Consider the following 17,359-nt stretch of genomic DNA (forward strand, 5'->3'; position numbering starts at 1 on the left):
CCCAAACCGAATCATATCACACCTGGTTGGCTGCACCTAGGGCCAGGCCCGCATGTGCACTCTTGCGAATTCACAGCCCTTGTTCATGACACGACTGGCCATTACCATTACACATTTACACACGTCCTTGGATCACCGAAATGGCCAGTCACCATGTTCTCCAGAAAAGGGACGTGCATCTGCTATTAGGTGATGTTTAGGGTAAAGTTTTGGATGTCACATCAAATGTTATGTTGAGTGTCATATGGGATGTTTGAATACTAATAAAAATAAATTATAGAATTTGTTAGTAAACCATGATATGAATTTATTAAGACTAATTAATCTATCTATATTTAATATTCTATGTATATATCTAAATATTCTATGTGATAAGATATAAAATTTTGACGGAGGAACTAAAGGCTTAGTGTAGAAAGCGTGCGTGTAGAGCAAGAGGGGTGGTGAGGCAGTGAGGGCACTAGGTCAGGGACGTGCGTGCCACGGGCGGCCCCCGCGGTTGGGGGAAGTATAAAGCGCCGCCGCGGTAGGTTCCCTCCCGCCCGCGCGCGTCATGTGCGCCTGCCTGTAGCTCGCTGCCTCGCTCTGGGCGGCGCGGAATGCCGGCCAGCTCACTGACACTGGATCAGGCAGGGGAGGCTGCATGCGTCGAGCACTACAGGAAAATGATTTCGGGGGGGGGGCTACTGCACCTGCACTGTACGTCTGTACCGTACCGTACCGTCGGCGTTTCGACTTGAAGGAACTGGAGCTCTCTCATCCTTCCTACCGCCATTAATGGATCGGAAATGCCTTGCCGCGCCTCTCTCGAAGCACTGCATGGTAAGTACATGCCGAGATGCAGTGCTTTCTGTCGGTAGAAAGCCTTTTGTATCTTTTCCAAAGGAAGGCCGAAAGAAACGGCACGGTAAGCACTGTTGAAGTACAGTGAGTGGAGTATTGAGGTACTGTCGCCGCTGCACGGCAGGGGAAGGATCCATGCACCCCACAGCCGACAGTATGACACCACGCACCAGGTCTAGGAGTAACTGTTGCAACTCCGCTCCCCACACGGCACGCTGCATGCGAACCCCAGTCTTCTTGCTACCATCATCACGAATGCGCGCACGCACCACGCAGCGCAGTGATAGCAAGATATACATGCTTTTCACTGGGATATTTTGGAACGTGATCGATTGGGCTAATTCTAAACTTAATTATAAGATTAATTAAGCGTTAAGTTTTACTCCACCCACTCGTCATTTATTTTTAACTAAACAAGAACTGTCGTGGTCAACGGCAACCCTTAGATATTCTAGGATTCAACCCCTGGCCCACAACGCATCTATAAATAAGAGAAGATACCCCTGACGGCTCCACGTGAAATAAATTACACAACCGATCAATTAGGCGCCGGAGGATCTAGGAAAGTCGTCTCCCACGTCCATCTTGTCCATGTATGGCGTCCAGAATGCCACCGCTACCTGGCCTGGCCTGGGGAATTCAATGAAGTGACGAGGTCCGTACGTGGCACCGCTGGCTGCTGCTGCAGAAGTATAACAGGACAGTAGTTGTAAAGTTCACAGTTCCGTCACCGTCAGTAATCGGGTCCTTCGGAGCAGCTGGGGCATGGAGGATAGTAGTAGCGGAACCGCGGAACGACATGGCCACGTTGCCGCGATTGAATGCGCGGCGGCTCCCAGAGCCTCCGTTTCCAACTCGGCTAGGTTGGCTGATAAGCTAGGACTAAAAACACTGGTTATTAATTTATTATGAAAGAAAAATATTATTCGTTTATTAAAAAAGTATAACTTATATTGATCGATGGAGCGCCCGGCCCACACTGGACACCGCGCTGCATGCGACCTTGCCACATGCAGGCGAGTGTACACTCCTCCATCCCTTCACTGAAACGCGCTGCCGTTCTCGGCTCGCCCCGCTGCCTGCCTATATAAACTGCTGCGTGGCTCGCGTGTCGTTCAGGGACGACGGAGCAGTTGCTTGGCCGCCGCCCATTGGTCCACCGATCAATATCTCCTTTTCCCGAGCACCTAGCAAGAGCTAGTGAGCTACCGACAAGTCGGCCAGCACGCTCTCCCTCCGCGCGCGCCATGGAGGTGAGGGCGACGAGGCGTCTGCTGTGCCTGGTGGCGGTGGTGAGCTGGGCGCTGGCGGTGGCGCGGTGCGACCCGCAGGTGCCGTGCTACTTCATCTTCGGCGACTCGCTGGTGGACAACGGCAACAACAACTTCATCGTGTCGCTGGCGCGCGCCAACTACCCGCCCTACGGCATCGACTTCGCCGGCTGGCCGTCGGGGCGCTTCACCAACGGACTCACCACCGTTGATGTCATCGGTAAGCTGCTAGCTACCCGACCGCCTTGGTCGGCGGCCGGTGTGGTCACACGCTCAGGTCGTCGGTCGAGCAGTCTAGCACAGCAGGCAGGCAGCTGTTGCTGTCTATCGTTTGTCCATACTAGCTCTATAGTAGCTGGTGACGTGATCGATGTTTTATGGTCGTCATGCACGTACATACATCATACATGTCTGGGTGATAACATGTGACCTGACATGCTGCCTGACTGCCTGAGGGCGGCTTCCAAATCCAAACAATAAATTGGGGAGAGGCTTATTAGTTGCTGAAGAAGGAAGAGGCGAAGAGCCGACGAGCTAGTCCAGTGTAGTCCACACTACCTGATCGCTCCTCGGTCATCCAAAAACTTGGCAATTTGACAATTTACCGTAGTAGCGTGAAAGAAGGTGCTCGGTCGATGACTGTTACCTGGAATTTAATACGTACACTCGGGGTGGATAGAGATACGCGGCTGTAGGCTGTATCTAGATCTGTATAGGAGGATGGATCGGATGAAGATACACCGCCTACGTTCAATTATGTTTGCTACTAGTATAAAACCTTGTACGAGTCACTCGTGCCAGACCTCCTGAAGCACAGACACCCATGCGTGCTTTATTTAGCGTCCTTGTGTTTTTCCTTTTTGGGATGAGTTGTTATGTGCTTAACCCCTTTGCAAATTGCACAGCTCAACTTCTGGGTTTCGACAACTTCATCCCGCCGTTCGCCGCAACGAGCGGGGACCAGCTCCTCGGCGGCGCCAACTTCGCCTCCGCCGCCGCCGGCATCCGCGGCGAGACCGGCCAGCAGCTGGTATGTATGCTAGTGCTAGCGAATCCGCCACTGCGTGAGAAAAGAGAAGAACCCAACAAGCAGGCAACAGCCACTAACTAGCTAGTGTATTGCGCACGCATTCTCTGTAGGGCGGCCGGATCCCGTTCGCGGGGCAGCTGCAGAACTACCAGACGGCGGTGCAGACGCTGGTGAGCATGCTGGGCGACCAGGACACGGCGTCGGACCACCTGAGCAAGTGCATCTTCAGCATCGGCCTGGGCAGCAACGACTACCTCAACAACTACTTCATGCCGGCCTTCTACAACACGGGCAGCCGGTACACGCCCGAGCAGTTCGCCGACTCGCTCATCGCCGACTACCGCCGCTACCTGCAGACGCTCTACAGCTACGGCGCGCGCAAGGTGGTCATGATCGGCGTGGGGCAGGTCGGGTGCGCCCCCAACGAGCTGGCGCGTTACAGCGCCGACGGCGTCACCTGCGTCGACCGCATCGACGGCGCCATCCAGATGTTCAACCGCCGCCTCGTCGGCCTCGTCGACGAGTTCAACGCGCTCCCCGGCGCGCACTTCACCTTCATCAACGCCTACAACATCTTCGACGACATCCTCACCAACGCTGCCTCCTACGGTAATTAGTAAATACACGGTCTCTGAAAATTGGACCGGACGATCATATCGATCACCGTGCAATATGGCTTACAAATGCAGGGTTCACGGTGACCAACGCCGGGTGCTGCGGGGTGGGCAGGAACAACGGGCAGGTGACGTGCCTGCCGTACCAGGCGCCGTGCGCCAACAGGGACGAGCACATCTTCTGGGACGCGTTCCACCCGTCGGAGGCGGCCAACATCATCGTCGGACGCCGGTCCTACCGCGCCGAGTCGCCCAACGACGTCTACCCGATGGACATCAGCACGCTCGCCTCCATCTGATCTGATCTCAGCTCATCCATCCAAATTATAACAGCAGTTCAGTCCCCTAATATAGTCCTCCGTACCCACCAATGCAAAGGGTGCAGGCAAACGGGGCTCGAATATTATTTCCTGCACAAGCTCGTATATCTGTAATTTTTGCAACTCATACTTTGGTGTATTTGCATGGGATACTTGGAAAAAATAATCGATTCACTTTTTTTCGTTTTTAATTAACGCTCGTGCGTGCCTGAATCGGCAACAGATCAAAATTAGACAGGCAACAATCACATGTTCTGGTAATTTAATCAGACAGATAAATTTGTTGTGTGGTTGCATTCGGACAGACGTATTTGCAGCTTCTTCATTCAGACCATGCCCATGCTCTCATGGGCCCATTGCAGCTTTTCTTGAACTGTTGGCAAGCCCGACGTAATAATGATCAAACACACACGCATACCATGTCTGCACAAATAATTACACAATGCAACCCATAGAAATACAGCAATCCACGCCAGGCATCAGACTGCTTCAGTTTTCACCCGAAACAATTCAGATTGCTTCGCCTTCACCCCATCTGAATTCTGAAACTATGAATTGAATTCCTTCAGTTCACCGCACGCCTAAGCTAGGTCCTCTTGGCTTCCTCTTCAGCCTGCACCAGTTTCAGATGCTTCTCCGTCAGAAAGAAAAAAGAACCAAGGCGATTCCAAAATCATCACCGAAACTCTCTGGAAAAATGAACCCTAGGCAGCTGAGACGAAGAAAGAAGAACTCACAGCTCGGATGATCTTGTCGAGCGCGTCGGGCCCGTGCGTCTCAATGAAGCGCTCGACGGACTTGCGCGCGTCAAGGCTCATCATCTGCAGCACCCGGCGCTGGCGCTCGTTGTAGTTGGGGCTCACGTAGTTGCCGATCTTGAAGTAGCGCCGGACGTGCGCTTCGTAGATGTAGGCCGCGCCGTTGAAGATGGGCAGCACCAGCCAGCAGCAGAAGAGCAGCTTCATGTACGGCCACAGGGGAAACCTGAGAGAGAAAAGAACCGCCGCGCGCTGAAGATGGGGGCTCAGGCGCTCAGCGTGTGGCCACCGGAAGAATGGTTAAACTTACCACTGCAGCACTTTCCAGCATGAGAGTTCGAAGAGGGTGATCAGGGAGTACAGGACCCAGTAGGTGAGCCATTGCTGATCGTCCAGGGAAGAAGGGCTCTCTATGGCGCGCATGGACGCGTAGCTGTTAATTTTGAAGAAGACGACAAAAACTCTATTAGCATTCAGCACACGGTACTGTGGTGATTGTGTCTCAACGGAAGGAGTGGATTGTTACTTACAGAGGATAAAGCAGCATGATCCCTGGCCTGTCCGCGTCCGATGCAGAAAAAAATTATGGAAATGGTCAGAGTTCATATGAATCAGAGAACAGAACAAGGCCAAAACGACAGCCATTGTTGCCAGGACTTGCATTGAAACATATACACTCCAGGCATGCAGAGCTTACCCAACAAGGGCGTCCAGATTTCTAGCAAGGGTACCAAGAACACCCATGATCCGTTGTCGCAACTTACGACCAGATTGCTCTAAGGTTTCTTGATCTCCTCGTTTTGAGATTCTCACTTGTGAGAAGCTTGGCCTGACGTTCTTGATCTCCTTCCCGTTTTGCGACAGTGTAGATGACAAGGGATGCGCAGATGGATTTATCCTTCTGTGAAGGTTGTTTGATATTGTGGGGATTAAAGGAGCAGAGGAAGAAAGGCATCCGTGCTGATACCATGCAAAGTCTTCTTTACTCTTGGTTCAAGGAAAGTAAGAACATTGCAGTTGGAAAGGTCTGAAGCAACTGCGTGCATCACCAGTAACCTTTTTCCTAGGTTGTAGGATCAGAGGGCTCCCAACAGTGAAGCTGCAGAAGTTTTTTAGTGGGAATCAAGGAGCCAGCAGCTATCATTTGGACCGCAGCTGATTACCATAAAGGCCAAGACTGATGAATCTGGCAAAGGACCATTTCATTCTGAGGTGGTGTTTAAATCCAGGGGCTAAAGTTTAGGAGTGTCACATCGGGTGTCACGTGGAAGTGTTTAGATAGTAATAATAAAACAAATTACACAAGTCCTTAGTAATCTGCGAGAAGAATTTATTAAACCTAATTAATCTGTCATTAGCACATGTGTTTCTGTAGCACCACGTTATCAAATCATGGACTAATTAAAAAAGGGCATACCCAGTGCAGAGAGCTTCCGCTCTATGCGGAGTCTGAGGAAGGGTGTTAGTGGCAAGCCTTACCCTCACCTGTGCAATGCGAGAAGACCGCGACTCGAACCCAGGACCTTCCGATCACAGACGGTAAGACTCTACCGCTTGCACCAGGTCCGCCCTTCAAATCATGGACTAATTAGACTTAAATAATTCGTCTCGCAAAGTAGTCGCAATCTGTGCAATTAGTTATTTTTTAGTCTATATTTAATACTCCATACATGTATCCAAATACACGATGTGATAGGGACTATAAACTTTAGGCTGGCCTGAATGTTCACTTCGACTATCTTTCAAATGTAAGAGCCAAAAAGGTGAAACATGCAGCTTTGTAACAGCAGTGACTAATAATTGCAAATCACGTGAAGCATCCGAAAGTTTGCATGATCGCTTACAGAAGCTGACTGAAAGTAAATTTTATGCTTTACTTTCAAGCTTATAAATAATACAGTACACCGTCTGTGAAATTGAACTGCTGCCCATTCAAGTGGGTTCATAGCAAATACTGCTTAGTCTTAGAAATTGAATGCCCACAAAACACTCAAGTAGCTACAATCTGTACAGTTGAACTGTCCTCAAGCTTTTGTCAGATATGGCATGACATGTAATCAAACAATCAAATAACCTTGCACATTTGACCGGAAAAATTACAAGAATAAAGCAATCCATCAATTGCTAAACTAACATGTTCGGAAATGTAGAGCTCTTACAAGTTACCTGTGCCTGACTGTTTGAATACTGAAAAACTCCAGAGCTGTCTTCAATGAGGACGCCTTATTATTTTTTTCTTGCTTTCCACTATAATACAACTGAATTGACACCACTATCAACTAAAAATTTGGTGGAGTATAGCAGTTTGGAATGATCATTCAGGTTTTGACCTGGCTTCGACATGGTATTAGCCCCTGCAACCAACCCAGGACTAGACCATGTTTGAATAGGCAGGAACTGGACCAGAACTGGCCCTTGGATTGTTGCTTTCATTTCTTGACGTTTGAACAGCATCTCTTGCTATTCTTTTACTAAAATCAAGTACCTGAGGATCAACTGCATCACTAAGTGACCAGCCAGGTGAATGGTTCACAATGTTTGGGCCCATAGACATAAAATCCTGTGTATCTGTAACAAGTTGTCTCTTTGCAGGTTGTTGTGAAACATTATCAGTCACATAAGCAGTTCTGTTGCTTATTGGCTTTGCAGGCTGCTGTGAAACATTATCTGCATAAGCTGGTCTATTGCTTATTGGTTCGGCAAAGCTAGCAACCTTCCTGCCATCTGCATTTGTAAGACTGCCTGCACAAGCTGCTCTGCCTGTTGAAACAGACTCATTAGCCAAACCAGTTGCAAGAGAAAGACTCAGTCCAGGAGAAGAGCTTCTGGACAAACAATTATTCGCACCATACTCAAAAAAGGATATGGCAGGTGCAGAAGATGACTCCTCGCCAGGTATCTGGTAGGGTTGGTGAATAGGCATAGAACTAGGATCATCGTAAGACAACAAACTGGATTTCTGATACTTTTCCTTCATGCTTGCATTTAGCAACGATTTTGGAACCGGGGAAGATTGGTTCGCTGCTGGATCCACAAAACACTGATCTTTCCTACTCATGTGTGCTGCATGAGTCCACAAATGAGACTGTTGATTCTGAGGAATGCTTATCAAATGAGGTGGTTGATGGAGCTCTAGAAGCCTGGTCTGAGAGTTGGTGCAGACTACAGCTACCTTATTGAATTCAGCTTGACGAACAAACTGATTACCAAAATTCCAAGTGCAATCTTTCACTGTTGGAGCACTATTTATTGGTTGTGGCCTTTGGTTATGGAGGCCACTGAAAGTTGTATTTTGCCCTGGCACGCTATTGTTGGGAATCCTTGCCAAAAAATCTGAAGAATTGTTTAGATGCACTCTTGGTATCACAGAATCCTGACAAGGGAATGATCTCTTTTGGGGTAACTGACATGAGATTGTGGATAGGCGGCTTGTTTCAATGGCAACATTGTCAGGACTCACTTGATCCATGGTCGATACATTATGATCCTTGCTATGTGAGCAAACTGAGACGGTCTTACCCATCAAACGAACCAGTGGGTTGCTGCAGATGATGATCACCTTGGCCCCCATAACCATTCAGAGCTGGTTTCCCAACTTGAGAGCTGCTTAGACCAATCTGTTTCTGACCTTGCATTACATAGGTCATGCCACTCAACAACTGTTGTTTCTGATATCTTACTGCGTTCATTGACTCTGCATTACTAAACCTGTTTTCACCTATCTTTACATTGCAGTTTGAGATCTCCAATCTTTCAAGGCCCGGTAGCTTCATAAAAGCCATCCCAATGTTAGCAGGACTGCAAATTGGGTGAAGTTTTGAATGCGAGCTACCCTGGTTATCTGTAGATAGTGCCGCACATGGATCCACATGTTTCCTACTTCCATGGCACACATTAGTTCTGAAGTTACCAGGTCTGGTAGTTGGGACGCATTCCTTGGCAGGCATACTTCTTAATGAAGACATGTCATTTGAATCAACTCTTGTGCTGAAAACTGTATGTGATACTGCAGAGGGCAACACGCTAGCTTGATATGAAAGTTGGTTGGCAGGCACAGGTAGTGCAACCACTGCAGTGATCTCAGTACTCTTCTTGCCCTTAACTGGTGCATCTTTATATTTAGTTTCTTCAGTTCTGGTTCTCATGGCAGGTGGACTGCTAGTAGAATTTGTACCATGTTTTTTTATTTCCTGAGAGCAGTTTTTGTTCACATCAAAACAACCCTGCAGAGGGTTACCAGAACCACATTTTGACCTCAGAACAGAATGAGAACCTAAAGCAGACACGTCAGTAAATTTCAACTGCATATCACCAAGACCTGGTTTCATCATATTGATGTTTATGATTTGGCAGACCATCAATTCCAACAGTGGAAGGGTGACTCCCTGCCACATCATTGTGGGAGATGCATGCTGGCTCAGTGTCTTCACTTTTCGCCAAGTCTTCAAGAGGAGATGGCGTCTGAGCAGTGATGTCAGATGCAGCTATCAGCTCCAAGGGTACAGCTTCTGGTATAGAATCTGCTTCGGTTTGATTTGTTATAAATGATTCTTCTATAACAGTTGGAAGTTCATGAACACCAGTCCGAAACATAATCTTGGAGCTTTCTAATTCGAGGAGAGGGAGATCTCCAAAGATATCATCTTTGGGCCCTGTGGAAGTTTTCACCATTTCATACCCAGTATTTGTAGGATTATTAGTTGAACCATTGACTTCTATGACTTGCTTATTTACAGAGGAAACTTCCTTTATCCCCAAGAGGTCACTATTCATTTCACTAGAAGGGTCCGTTCTTTCTCTGTTTCGCTTATTCACGCTGTTTTCATGAGTTGGCATGCGATCACGTGCCTCTTCCAGTTTCTTCCTTGGTTCAAGTTCTGTACTTGTATGGACAGTAGAACTTTTATGCTTTCTCCGCAATGCCATATGCAACTTGTGTTCATGCAAACGAGATGTTGACTGAGGCTTAGCAGTTCTCTCCTGTTAATGAACATGTATTACTTACTATGAGCTGAAAATAAGGAGCAAAACTTCATAGAGGGAAAATGAATATTTATGCATTTTGGTTGTAGATTATTCAAAAACAGTTCGTGAGAATACTATCGTGAATGCATCTCCAATACATTTTGTTACACTATCTCTAGCACAACTTTGATCAAAATCATTATTCTTTTATATGCTCAGTGTTTAAAGATGGTAACACTCCTCCACTAGCACTAATTGATCAAGAACAAAATCCTACAGCAGGTAATTCACAATTTTTCAACCTGCTGCGTTGCACTATGCCACTATCTGGGCATCGTTCAATACACTGCATACAACTTTGATGTTAATAGGCTCAGTGTTTAAAGATGGTACCACTCCACTAGAATTAATTGATCAAGAACAAAATCCTACAGCAGGAAATTCACAATTTTTCAACCCGCTGCGTTGCACTATGCCACTATCTGGACATTGTGGAGAACACTGCATACAACTTTGACGTCTACAGGACCAGATTTCTTGCACATTGTTGACTGTTCAGTACAATGTGCTTGTGGCTCACCCTAAACCTAAAAGTCTAAAACCTACCAGCCCACCAAGCTAAAGCACAGGCACCCATGAAGCAAAGCCATACCTTGTTCGTCAGAAAGGACCTAAATTGAAGCACACGCCGGCGTTTCCTGGCCCTCTCGCCCGTGGAACTCGAGCGAGATCCCTTTCTCTTGGTCCCCTTCCGCAGCGCACCGCCGCGGCCGCCGGCTGCCGCAGCCTCTCCGCCCCTGGCGCCAGCCAAAAGCCGGGCCTGCCCCGCCGCGAGCTCGTGTTGCCACCACCGTGACAGCGGCTTCGGGTTCATCGGCGGGAACCGCGGCGGCGGCGGTTCCCCCTCCCCTTCGCTGCAGCTGCCGCCGACGAACGGGTAGCACTCGGCCGCGTCGACGGCCCGCATCCTCATGGCGTAACCCCTGCGTCATTCAGTCCAGCAGGTCAGCCGCGTACTCGGGAACACCCCCGCTCGCATCAGAACAGAGCCATGCCAAACGTTCAGAAGACGAAGCAGAAGCTGGAGCCGGGAAAGACGGAGAAGGACGCGCGCGCTTACCGTATGGAGAATGGCTCAGCGGCAGCGGGCTTGGCCATCCTGGCTTCCTCTCACCCGGGGCGCAGGCGCGCTCCGCCGGCGAGAGATGGGGATGGTGGGGGGTTCTGAGACTCGGAGGAGTGGGGGGAGGAGTTCGAGCTGAGAAATGAGACGAGCGAGCGAAGGGAAGGGCGGAGAAGACTAGAGGAGCCGGCGAAAAAAAAAACAAAAAGCGAGTCAAGAGAGAGCGGGGCATGGGAGTGGGACAGAGGTGCAGCTAGTTAGGGATGAGGGGGTGTGGGTCCCGGCGCGCGGCGGATTGGACGTCAGGGTTCACCGGGTCGCCTGCTTTCAATTTACTGCCCCGCCTCGTGAACCGTGCGTGTTCTTCTTTGGTGGGGCTGGCCGCGTCGTGTACGCTGCGCGCTGTGGTGCCGCGGCGGTGGCGGTGGTGGTGGGCGGTGGGGCCGGGGAACCCAGGGGACCCGACCGGGCGGGTGCGCAGGCGGCCTTGCCCCCGCGGGCGTCCCGCGTATTCGGGCTTTCGGCTGCTCGGCATGATGTGTAAATTTTTCAAACTGGGGATTTCCCATTTCTATTAACAAGTAACGGAAATACAGCAGGGTTTTAGGTAGCTCAGGAAGCAAAAATCGGCCAGAACAAGCCACCAACGTTAGAAGACAGACAAAAGAGCGGGTCAGAAAAGCCAACGACAAAACAGAAAGAAAGGCCTCCAGTTTCTACAGGCTACCAAAAGCCAATGCTGAAACTACGACCAGCACGCTAATGACAAACAGACTGCTGAGCATAAGACTGTGTCCAACAGCCCTCACCCAAATACCCAAATATGAGATGCATTCGTTCAGTTTTGGTCTCGCAAGAAAAAAGGTCACACACTCAAACCTTCCGGTTTCCAACAGCAGACCCAAAAAAGGAGAGCCCCCGAGCAGCCGAGCCTTCGAGCGCCGAGCAGATCCCGCTTCTCCACCGACGACGACCCGGAGCCCTATGGCCCCGCCTGCCGACTACGAGCTCGTCGACGTCCTTGCCTCGACCACCGTCTGTACCGCGCCACCGAGCCCACGACCCCGACACGCCAAGCCTCTGCGCCAACGCTTCGGCCGCCTCTGCCGCCTCAGTCGACCGCAGCAGGAGCCCCGGCGACCCCGCCCCATGGCTGCTCACGGGCCTTCCCCGGCGCGGCCTCCCTCCCTCCCTCCCATGAAGAAACGCAACGAGCATGACTTGGATCTCGGCCGGCTGAGCTCCCTCCCCTACGCAGCCTCCCTTCCTCCCTCCGGCATTCCCTCCCTGCGAGATCCGACGAGCGTTGGGCGAGCACCTCCGCCCCCACGCGGCTCTGCTCATCACCGGCGGCGAGGGGAGCGGTCCCAGATCCGGCGAGGCAGCCAAGGCCTGGCGGCTTTGGAGGTGCTCCCACGGTGAGCTCGCCTCACCGAGCCGGCCACGCCTCACCGCGGTCCTGCCTGGCAGCGCCGGCTGCTCCACCCCGACGCCTCCTACGGGCCCACCACTACAGGCGCTGGAGGTTTGCGTCTTAGAGAGAGACAACGTAAATAAGCGTCCTGGTTCGCCTCGTACCCAAAATGCGTGCTCTATTTGCGTCTTCTGTTGGAGCGCTGTTTTTTTTACAGCTAAAGCACTGTGCACGACCTATTTTGGGTTTGCATCTCGCTTTGCATGAGCTGTTGGAGACAGTCTAACAACACATAAAAACCATCGCAGCTCTCAAATGGCCGGCTATTGATCAGCATCACCGTCCTTCCTAGCATCTTGAATCAGGTTGGCAAACTTTGTTTCTAGTCGTCCATATTTGCCCAAATGGCCGTAATTCCTACACCAAAGATCCCCCCCCCCCCACCCACCCACCCACCACTTGGTATCCATTCTGACACCATTTCCAGCAATTGCTTGGAAAAGCAGGGATGTCAATGGCCCCCAAACACATGGCAAAGGTAGCCCAAATCATGTTAGCATTACAACAGGAAAAAGAGCAAGTGTTGCATACATTCATCTTGATCACAAAAGTAGCAGAAGGGTCTTCCATTGCCTTTTGATCATGTTATGGCAAAAAAATAGACTCTAGCGGTAGGTTAACGATAAAAAAATGGACCATTTGAGTTCGCAAAGTTTATTCCGCAACTAGTCGTGCTTCATCGCTGCCCTTGCGGAGTCAACCTCTCTCCTTTTCTCCATCTATGGCGGGCTTAAAAGGGGCTCGGGGGAGGCATGACGGTCCGACGATGGGGACGGGACAAACGGCGGGCAAGGTGGATGAGACAGCAGGGTGAGGTTAAGGCGGGGGCAATCGTGGCCATGGCGAGGTGGGGGGAGGGGGAGGGGAAGAAGTAGGCCACGGCCTCGGACCTTCAACGAGACTGTACCGCGTTGTACGCAGGGCGCGACCCGTCACGCAATCTCTACGTCCATTCGAGTTGCCTGGGAAGAGTTTACTTTCTCCTCTCCGGTCAATATGTTGTTTTGAATCTTTATGAAAGTGATTGTAAATCACACAAAGGTTTTATACAAGTCAAGTTCGTGGGCGTTGAAAAAAGATCAAATGAACCACTGAGAGGAAAAAGATGTTTGAATTTTATGACATGCCTGGAATTTTTAGAACATTTTCCCCTTCAAAACTTGAACATTATGTCACTTAAATGCCCTTGGTTAAAAAAAATGGGAAGATAAGTATCTGGCAATGGATAAATAAATGCAAATAATACTACTTTGTCAACTGTTATGAGTAAGAAAAAGCGAAATATTTAATAAACTGGAAAAAAAGTTGGATGGACCTCAGTCCATGCTTGCAACTATTCACGTGGAAGTACTTAAGACAAAGGTTCACTAGCTTGCCACTCATCTAATATCAACTCCGACACAGCCATATTCTTTCTCCGCAACGCGGTGTTCATCCACTGTACTCCGCCGCCTGCAAATCTGAACGGCGAGCAAAATAGCCGCCGGGGCAGATGCCCGCACCATCGCTGCTGACAATGCCACCACGCAACACCTCATCCCAGTATTATACACACAGAACGTTAGATGTATTATAAAACTTCAATTAAGTGGCATCTCCAATATTACAGCTCCGTACTCTCCCCCTTTCAGATCTCTTAAGAGATCGCAAAAAAAAAAAAAAAAAACAGGCTATTTTTTTTTCTTCAGAATTGCTATCATCAACCGGATGTTTTGGCCTCCTCTAGCATCCGTTTTTTGGCCGTTGGATCATGCACGTTTATGTTCTGGACCGTCCGATCTGGTTGTTTGCTTTTGGCGTTTGATATCCCCAGTCGCTGTGGATTTCTGTGAGGATGACATGTGGGGGCAAGTTGTCGGCGCCGCACTATTTGATTTTTTTTGGAGTCGTGCCGATTTACTCACTGTTGTTTCCCCATTTCTCCATTTCTCATTTCGCTTCGTCTTCTTCCCGGCGACTCGGCTGCTCTCCGCCGTTGGCGATTGCTAGGGTTTGTCAAGGTACGCTCCTTGTGCTCCATTACATCAAGTTCTTCTCCAGGCGAGTCAGCGTTCTCTGTTGTTCGCCGTTCCTCCGCGCGCCTCGGCGCTCTCCGCCATTGGCGATTTTTTTTGTTTCTGGTCGTTTCTTCTCTCCATTCTAATTTGTTCTCCTCTTTGTGTATGCGAATCTGTGTCCTACGGCGGTGGCGACTGGTGCGGCGTCTGGCGTTTGTTAGGGTTTGGTAAGTTTTGTTTTGTTTCTGCTCTATTGGATGATGTTTGATAGGGTTCGTTTTCCTTATCTAATTTTGTTGTGATGTTTTCATTTCTTCTCGTATTCTTGCACCGGTGGCTACGTTTGTTGTGATGATGCTCGATTTCCTAGGGTTTGCCAAGGTATGTTCGTTCTGCTTCAATAGATTATGTTTGTTAGGGTTCGTTCTCGTCGTTTTGCGTTTTGGCCATTCTCATTTCTTCTCATATTCCTCCACTCAATTTGGTGTTTTCCGATGGTGGCGGCTGGCCCTGCTACTGGCGACTCATAGGGACCGTTAAGGTATGTTTTCTTCTCGAGTTTGTCATGTTTTTGATCTAGCTCTTGTGCCTAGTGTGTGGCGCTACTTTTTTTTGCTTAATGATGTATGTATGTGTGTTGATGGGTAGATCGTTGATGTTATTTTAGTAGATTCTATTTTCAGTTTAGTTATGTTCAAGTTCAATAGAATAGTATTTCTCTTCATGTTGAGTAGAATAGTTTTTTTTTCAAGTTCAATAGAGGTTGATGGATAGCAATTTTGTTTTGGTAAGTTCATGTTCAGGTTAATTTGAGTAAAACTGCTTTTATTTGTTTTCTCTTTGTTCACTGTTGTTTTGGTTGACCATGGATGCCTCCTCTATGTTGTATTTTTCTGCTTATTTGGGTATGCCCAACGAGATTTGAGCATGTAGATTTGTGAAAATGATGTCAATAGGTTATGGTTATGAAATTAATTCCCTGCTATTTTTGTTACGACATGGCCATTTTGTGGAAAATTGAAACATTGTGGAGTTTAGGGCACCAGAAGTTGTGACATGTGTTAGCTTTAGAAAAATTACATTAGCATGTTTATGTGAGTTGTCATCTTTACTAATTGTTGTCGCCTTTTAGAAGATGTATTATCAAAGGCTGTTTAGTTGATGGTGTGTTGTGTTTCATGCAGTGATTTCAAGATGAAAGGTCAATCTCATTTTAAGACTAGATTACCTATTTTGTAGCTTATATTTTACTTTCCTAGACTGCAGTTTTATGCTTATTTATGGGTTGGGAATGGTTGTTTTCTTTTATTTTTTGGGAATGGTCTTAGCAATGTTGCAGTGTCTTACTACATCTGTTTTGGAGTAGATTTGGGTGATGTTACCCTTGTATAGTAATTTGTCGTATAGTTGGTACTTAGACTTGTATGTATACTAGGCAAGGCAATAGAGCAAATGAGTTTACGGTGCCACGCTTTCATAGTTTCAGCCATGTGTAGGGTTAACTTATATGCTAATATTACTGTTTTTACATCCTAGGACTCAATGCAATTTTTTTAAAATCATAGTATAATTTTAGTATTTTTTGTTGGTGTAAGTTTTTGTTTTTGAGTTTTATGAATTGTGCTTAGGTGATCAACCTTATGCAATGAAAGATAGCTGACTTGTGTTCTTTTGCATATTCTCTACTGCTTATTCTTTAATTTTTCTTTTTTTGATCTTTTTTTATGTGCTATCTGAACTGTGCTCATTTCCCCTGTTTTGTCTTGAGCATAACAGTTCTGAATCTTTCCTATATTCTTAGTTCACTTTAGATTTTTAGGATTTAAATGAATTGAAGTTTTAGTAGGTTGTTTTTGTTGTCAGAGTTTGGTTTAGTTTGTAGGAAAGTTGACTGCAGTTACTTTATAGTAGTTAACTGTTAGAGTTTTAGTTTCTCAATATTGTTGTATTTGTTTTTTTGGTAGTGCAGCAGCATGTGTTAAGTTTTGTTAATTATCATATTTTGATCTAGCAAATGGGTTGGTGATAGAGCTATCAGATCCTAATCCCTGAAATTATCTTCTTGTTTAGTTTGTAAAATGCATCAACTATTCAATCAGCATGCCTATCTACATGACTTAGCAGATGAGGAATAGTGCGTGCTATTAAATGAGTCAGATTTACGAATACCGGACCAACTGTTTACTAGGATGAAGCCCTTTCCTTAACCAAATTTAGAGCTATAAACAAGCGTTTAAATGACTTAGGTTTGCAAGTAGTATGTTTTTTATATCTTTGTTCTGTTGTTGTCTACATTTTTTGCTAGAAGCTGTAGCGGTTGCGGCTGCAGCATCTCTAGCTTGGTACTGTAGCTGAAGCTGCTCTTTGTGTTGTGCTTACTCTGTAGTATGCCTTTACCCCCATGTGGTTGAACCTGGTTGTCGGTGTTTCGTACAAGCACCTGATAAGTAAATTTGTAGTAATGCGCGTTAGGACTCGGATGGTACGCTAAAGGACATAAGATTTATACTGGTTCAGGGCCGAAAGTCCCTACGTCCAGTTTGTTGCTGCTTGTGTTATTAGCACCGTGAACAGTTTGTAGTAAGGGGTACAAACGATCGAGAGAGGGACTTGGTCCCAAGTCTCTGATGGAAGGGCTGAAGGAGGTCAGGGTTGAAGGGAGGTCAAGAGGTTCGAAGCAACTTGACTGTGTGTATCTATGTGTCAGTATTGTTCGGTCTCAAGAGTCCAGTCCCTCTGATGGAGGAAGCACATCCCCTTTTATAGATGAAGGGGACCGACTTTACAAGGATGAGGACTCTACCTTATTCTTGTGGCTCACGTCTACCCAATCCTTCTTCTTATTCTAATGAGTGCGAAGGAAGATAAGTGCCTACAATACTGTCGATGTCTCTGTAGAATGTCAGGTTGATCACTAGAACAGTTGCCCTGCGCAGGGTATGGGCTATAGCACAGTGGTTTTGA

The 17,359-nt window shown here is 47.9% G+C and overlaps 2 protein-coding genes and 1 pseudogene across 2 annotated transcripts; 1 reads left to right on the forward strand and 2 right to left on the reverse strand.

Annotated features, from left to right (window-relative positions):
• The first annotated feature begins 1,947 nt into the window (after positions 1–1,947).
• On the forward strand, positions 1,948–4,205 carry LOC136456484 (GDSL esterase/lipase At5g45670-like). The gene is made up of 4 exons (XM_066456386.1): positions 1,948–2,334; positions 3,020–3,144; positions 3,255–3,753; positions 3,834–4,205. The coding sequence occupies exons 1-4, from the start codon at positions 2,091–2,093 to the stop codon at positions 4,055–4,057; spliced, it is 1,092 nt and encodes a 363-aa protein (XP_066312483.1). The 5' UTR covers positions 1,948–2,090; the 3' UTR covers positions 4,058–4,205.
• A 321-nt stretch (positions 4,206–4,526) lies between these two features.
• Positions 4,527–5,664, reverse strand: LOC136456485 (HVA22-like protein f). The gene is made up of 5 exons (XM_066456387.1): positions 5,534–5,664; positions 5,367–5,393; positions 5,147–5,269; positions 4,816–5,062; positions 4,527–4,691 (listed from the first exon to the last, which is right to left on the reverse strand). Exons 1-5 carry the CDS (start codon positions 5,578–5,580, stop codon positions 4,665–4,667), a joined length of 471 nt encoding a protein of 156 aa, XP_066312484.1. The 5' UTR covers positions 5,581–5,664; the 3' UTR covers positions 4,527–4,664.
• A 373-nt stretch (positions 5,665–6,037) lies between these two features.
• Positions 6,038–11,089, reverse strand: LOC136456483 (uncharacterized; annotated as a pseudogene).
• Between the last annotated feature and the right edge of the window lie 6,270 nt (positions 11,090–17,359).

Source organism: Miscanthus floridulus, chromosome 6, assembly GCF_019320115.1.
Source record: "Miscanthus floridulus cultivar M001 chromosome 6, ASM1932011v1, whole genome shotgun sequence".
Classification (NCBI taxonomy): domain Eukaryota; kingdom Viridiplantae; phylum Streptophyta; class Magnoliopsida; order Poales; family Poaceae; genus Miscanthus; species Miscanthus floridulus.

Excerpts from the sequence above, each read along its gene's own strand:
- LOC136456485 (XM_066456387.1), bottom strand. The coding sequence starts at position 5,580 with ATGGGTGTTCTTGGTACCCTTGCTAGAAATCTGGACGCCCTTGTTGG. Across the intron at positions 5,394-5,533 it reads AATCTGGACGCCCTTGTTGG|GCCAGGGATCATGCTGCTTT; the intron begins GTAAGCTCTGCA and ends GGACGCGGACAG. Across the intron at positions 4,692-4,815 it reads TCGACAAGATCATCCGAGCT|GCTGAAGAGGAAGCCAAGAG; the intron begins GTGAGTTCTTCT and ends AAACTGGTGCAG.
- LOC136456484 (XM_066456386.1), top strand. The coding sequence starts at position 2,091 with ATGGAGGTGAGGGCGACGAGGCGTCTGCTGTGCCTGGTGGCGGTGGTG. Across the intron at positions 2,335-3,019 it reads CACCACCGTTGATGTCATCG|CTCAACTTCTGGGTTTCGAC; the intron begins GTAAGCTGCTAG and ends CAAATTGCACAG. Across the intron at positions 3,754-3,833 it reads CACCAACGCTGCCTCCTACG|GGTTCACGGTGACCAACGCC; the intron begins GTAATTAGTAAA and ends TTACAAATGCAG.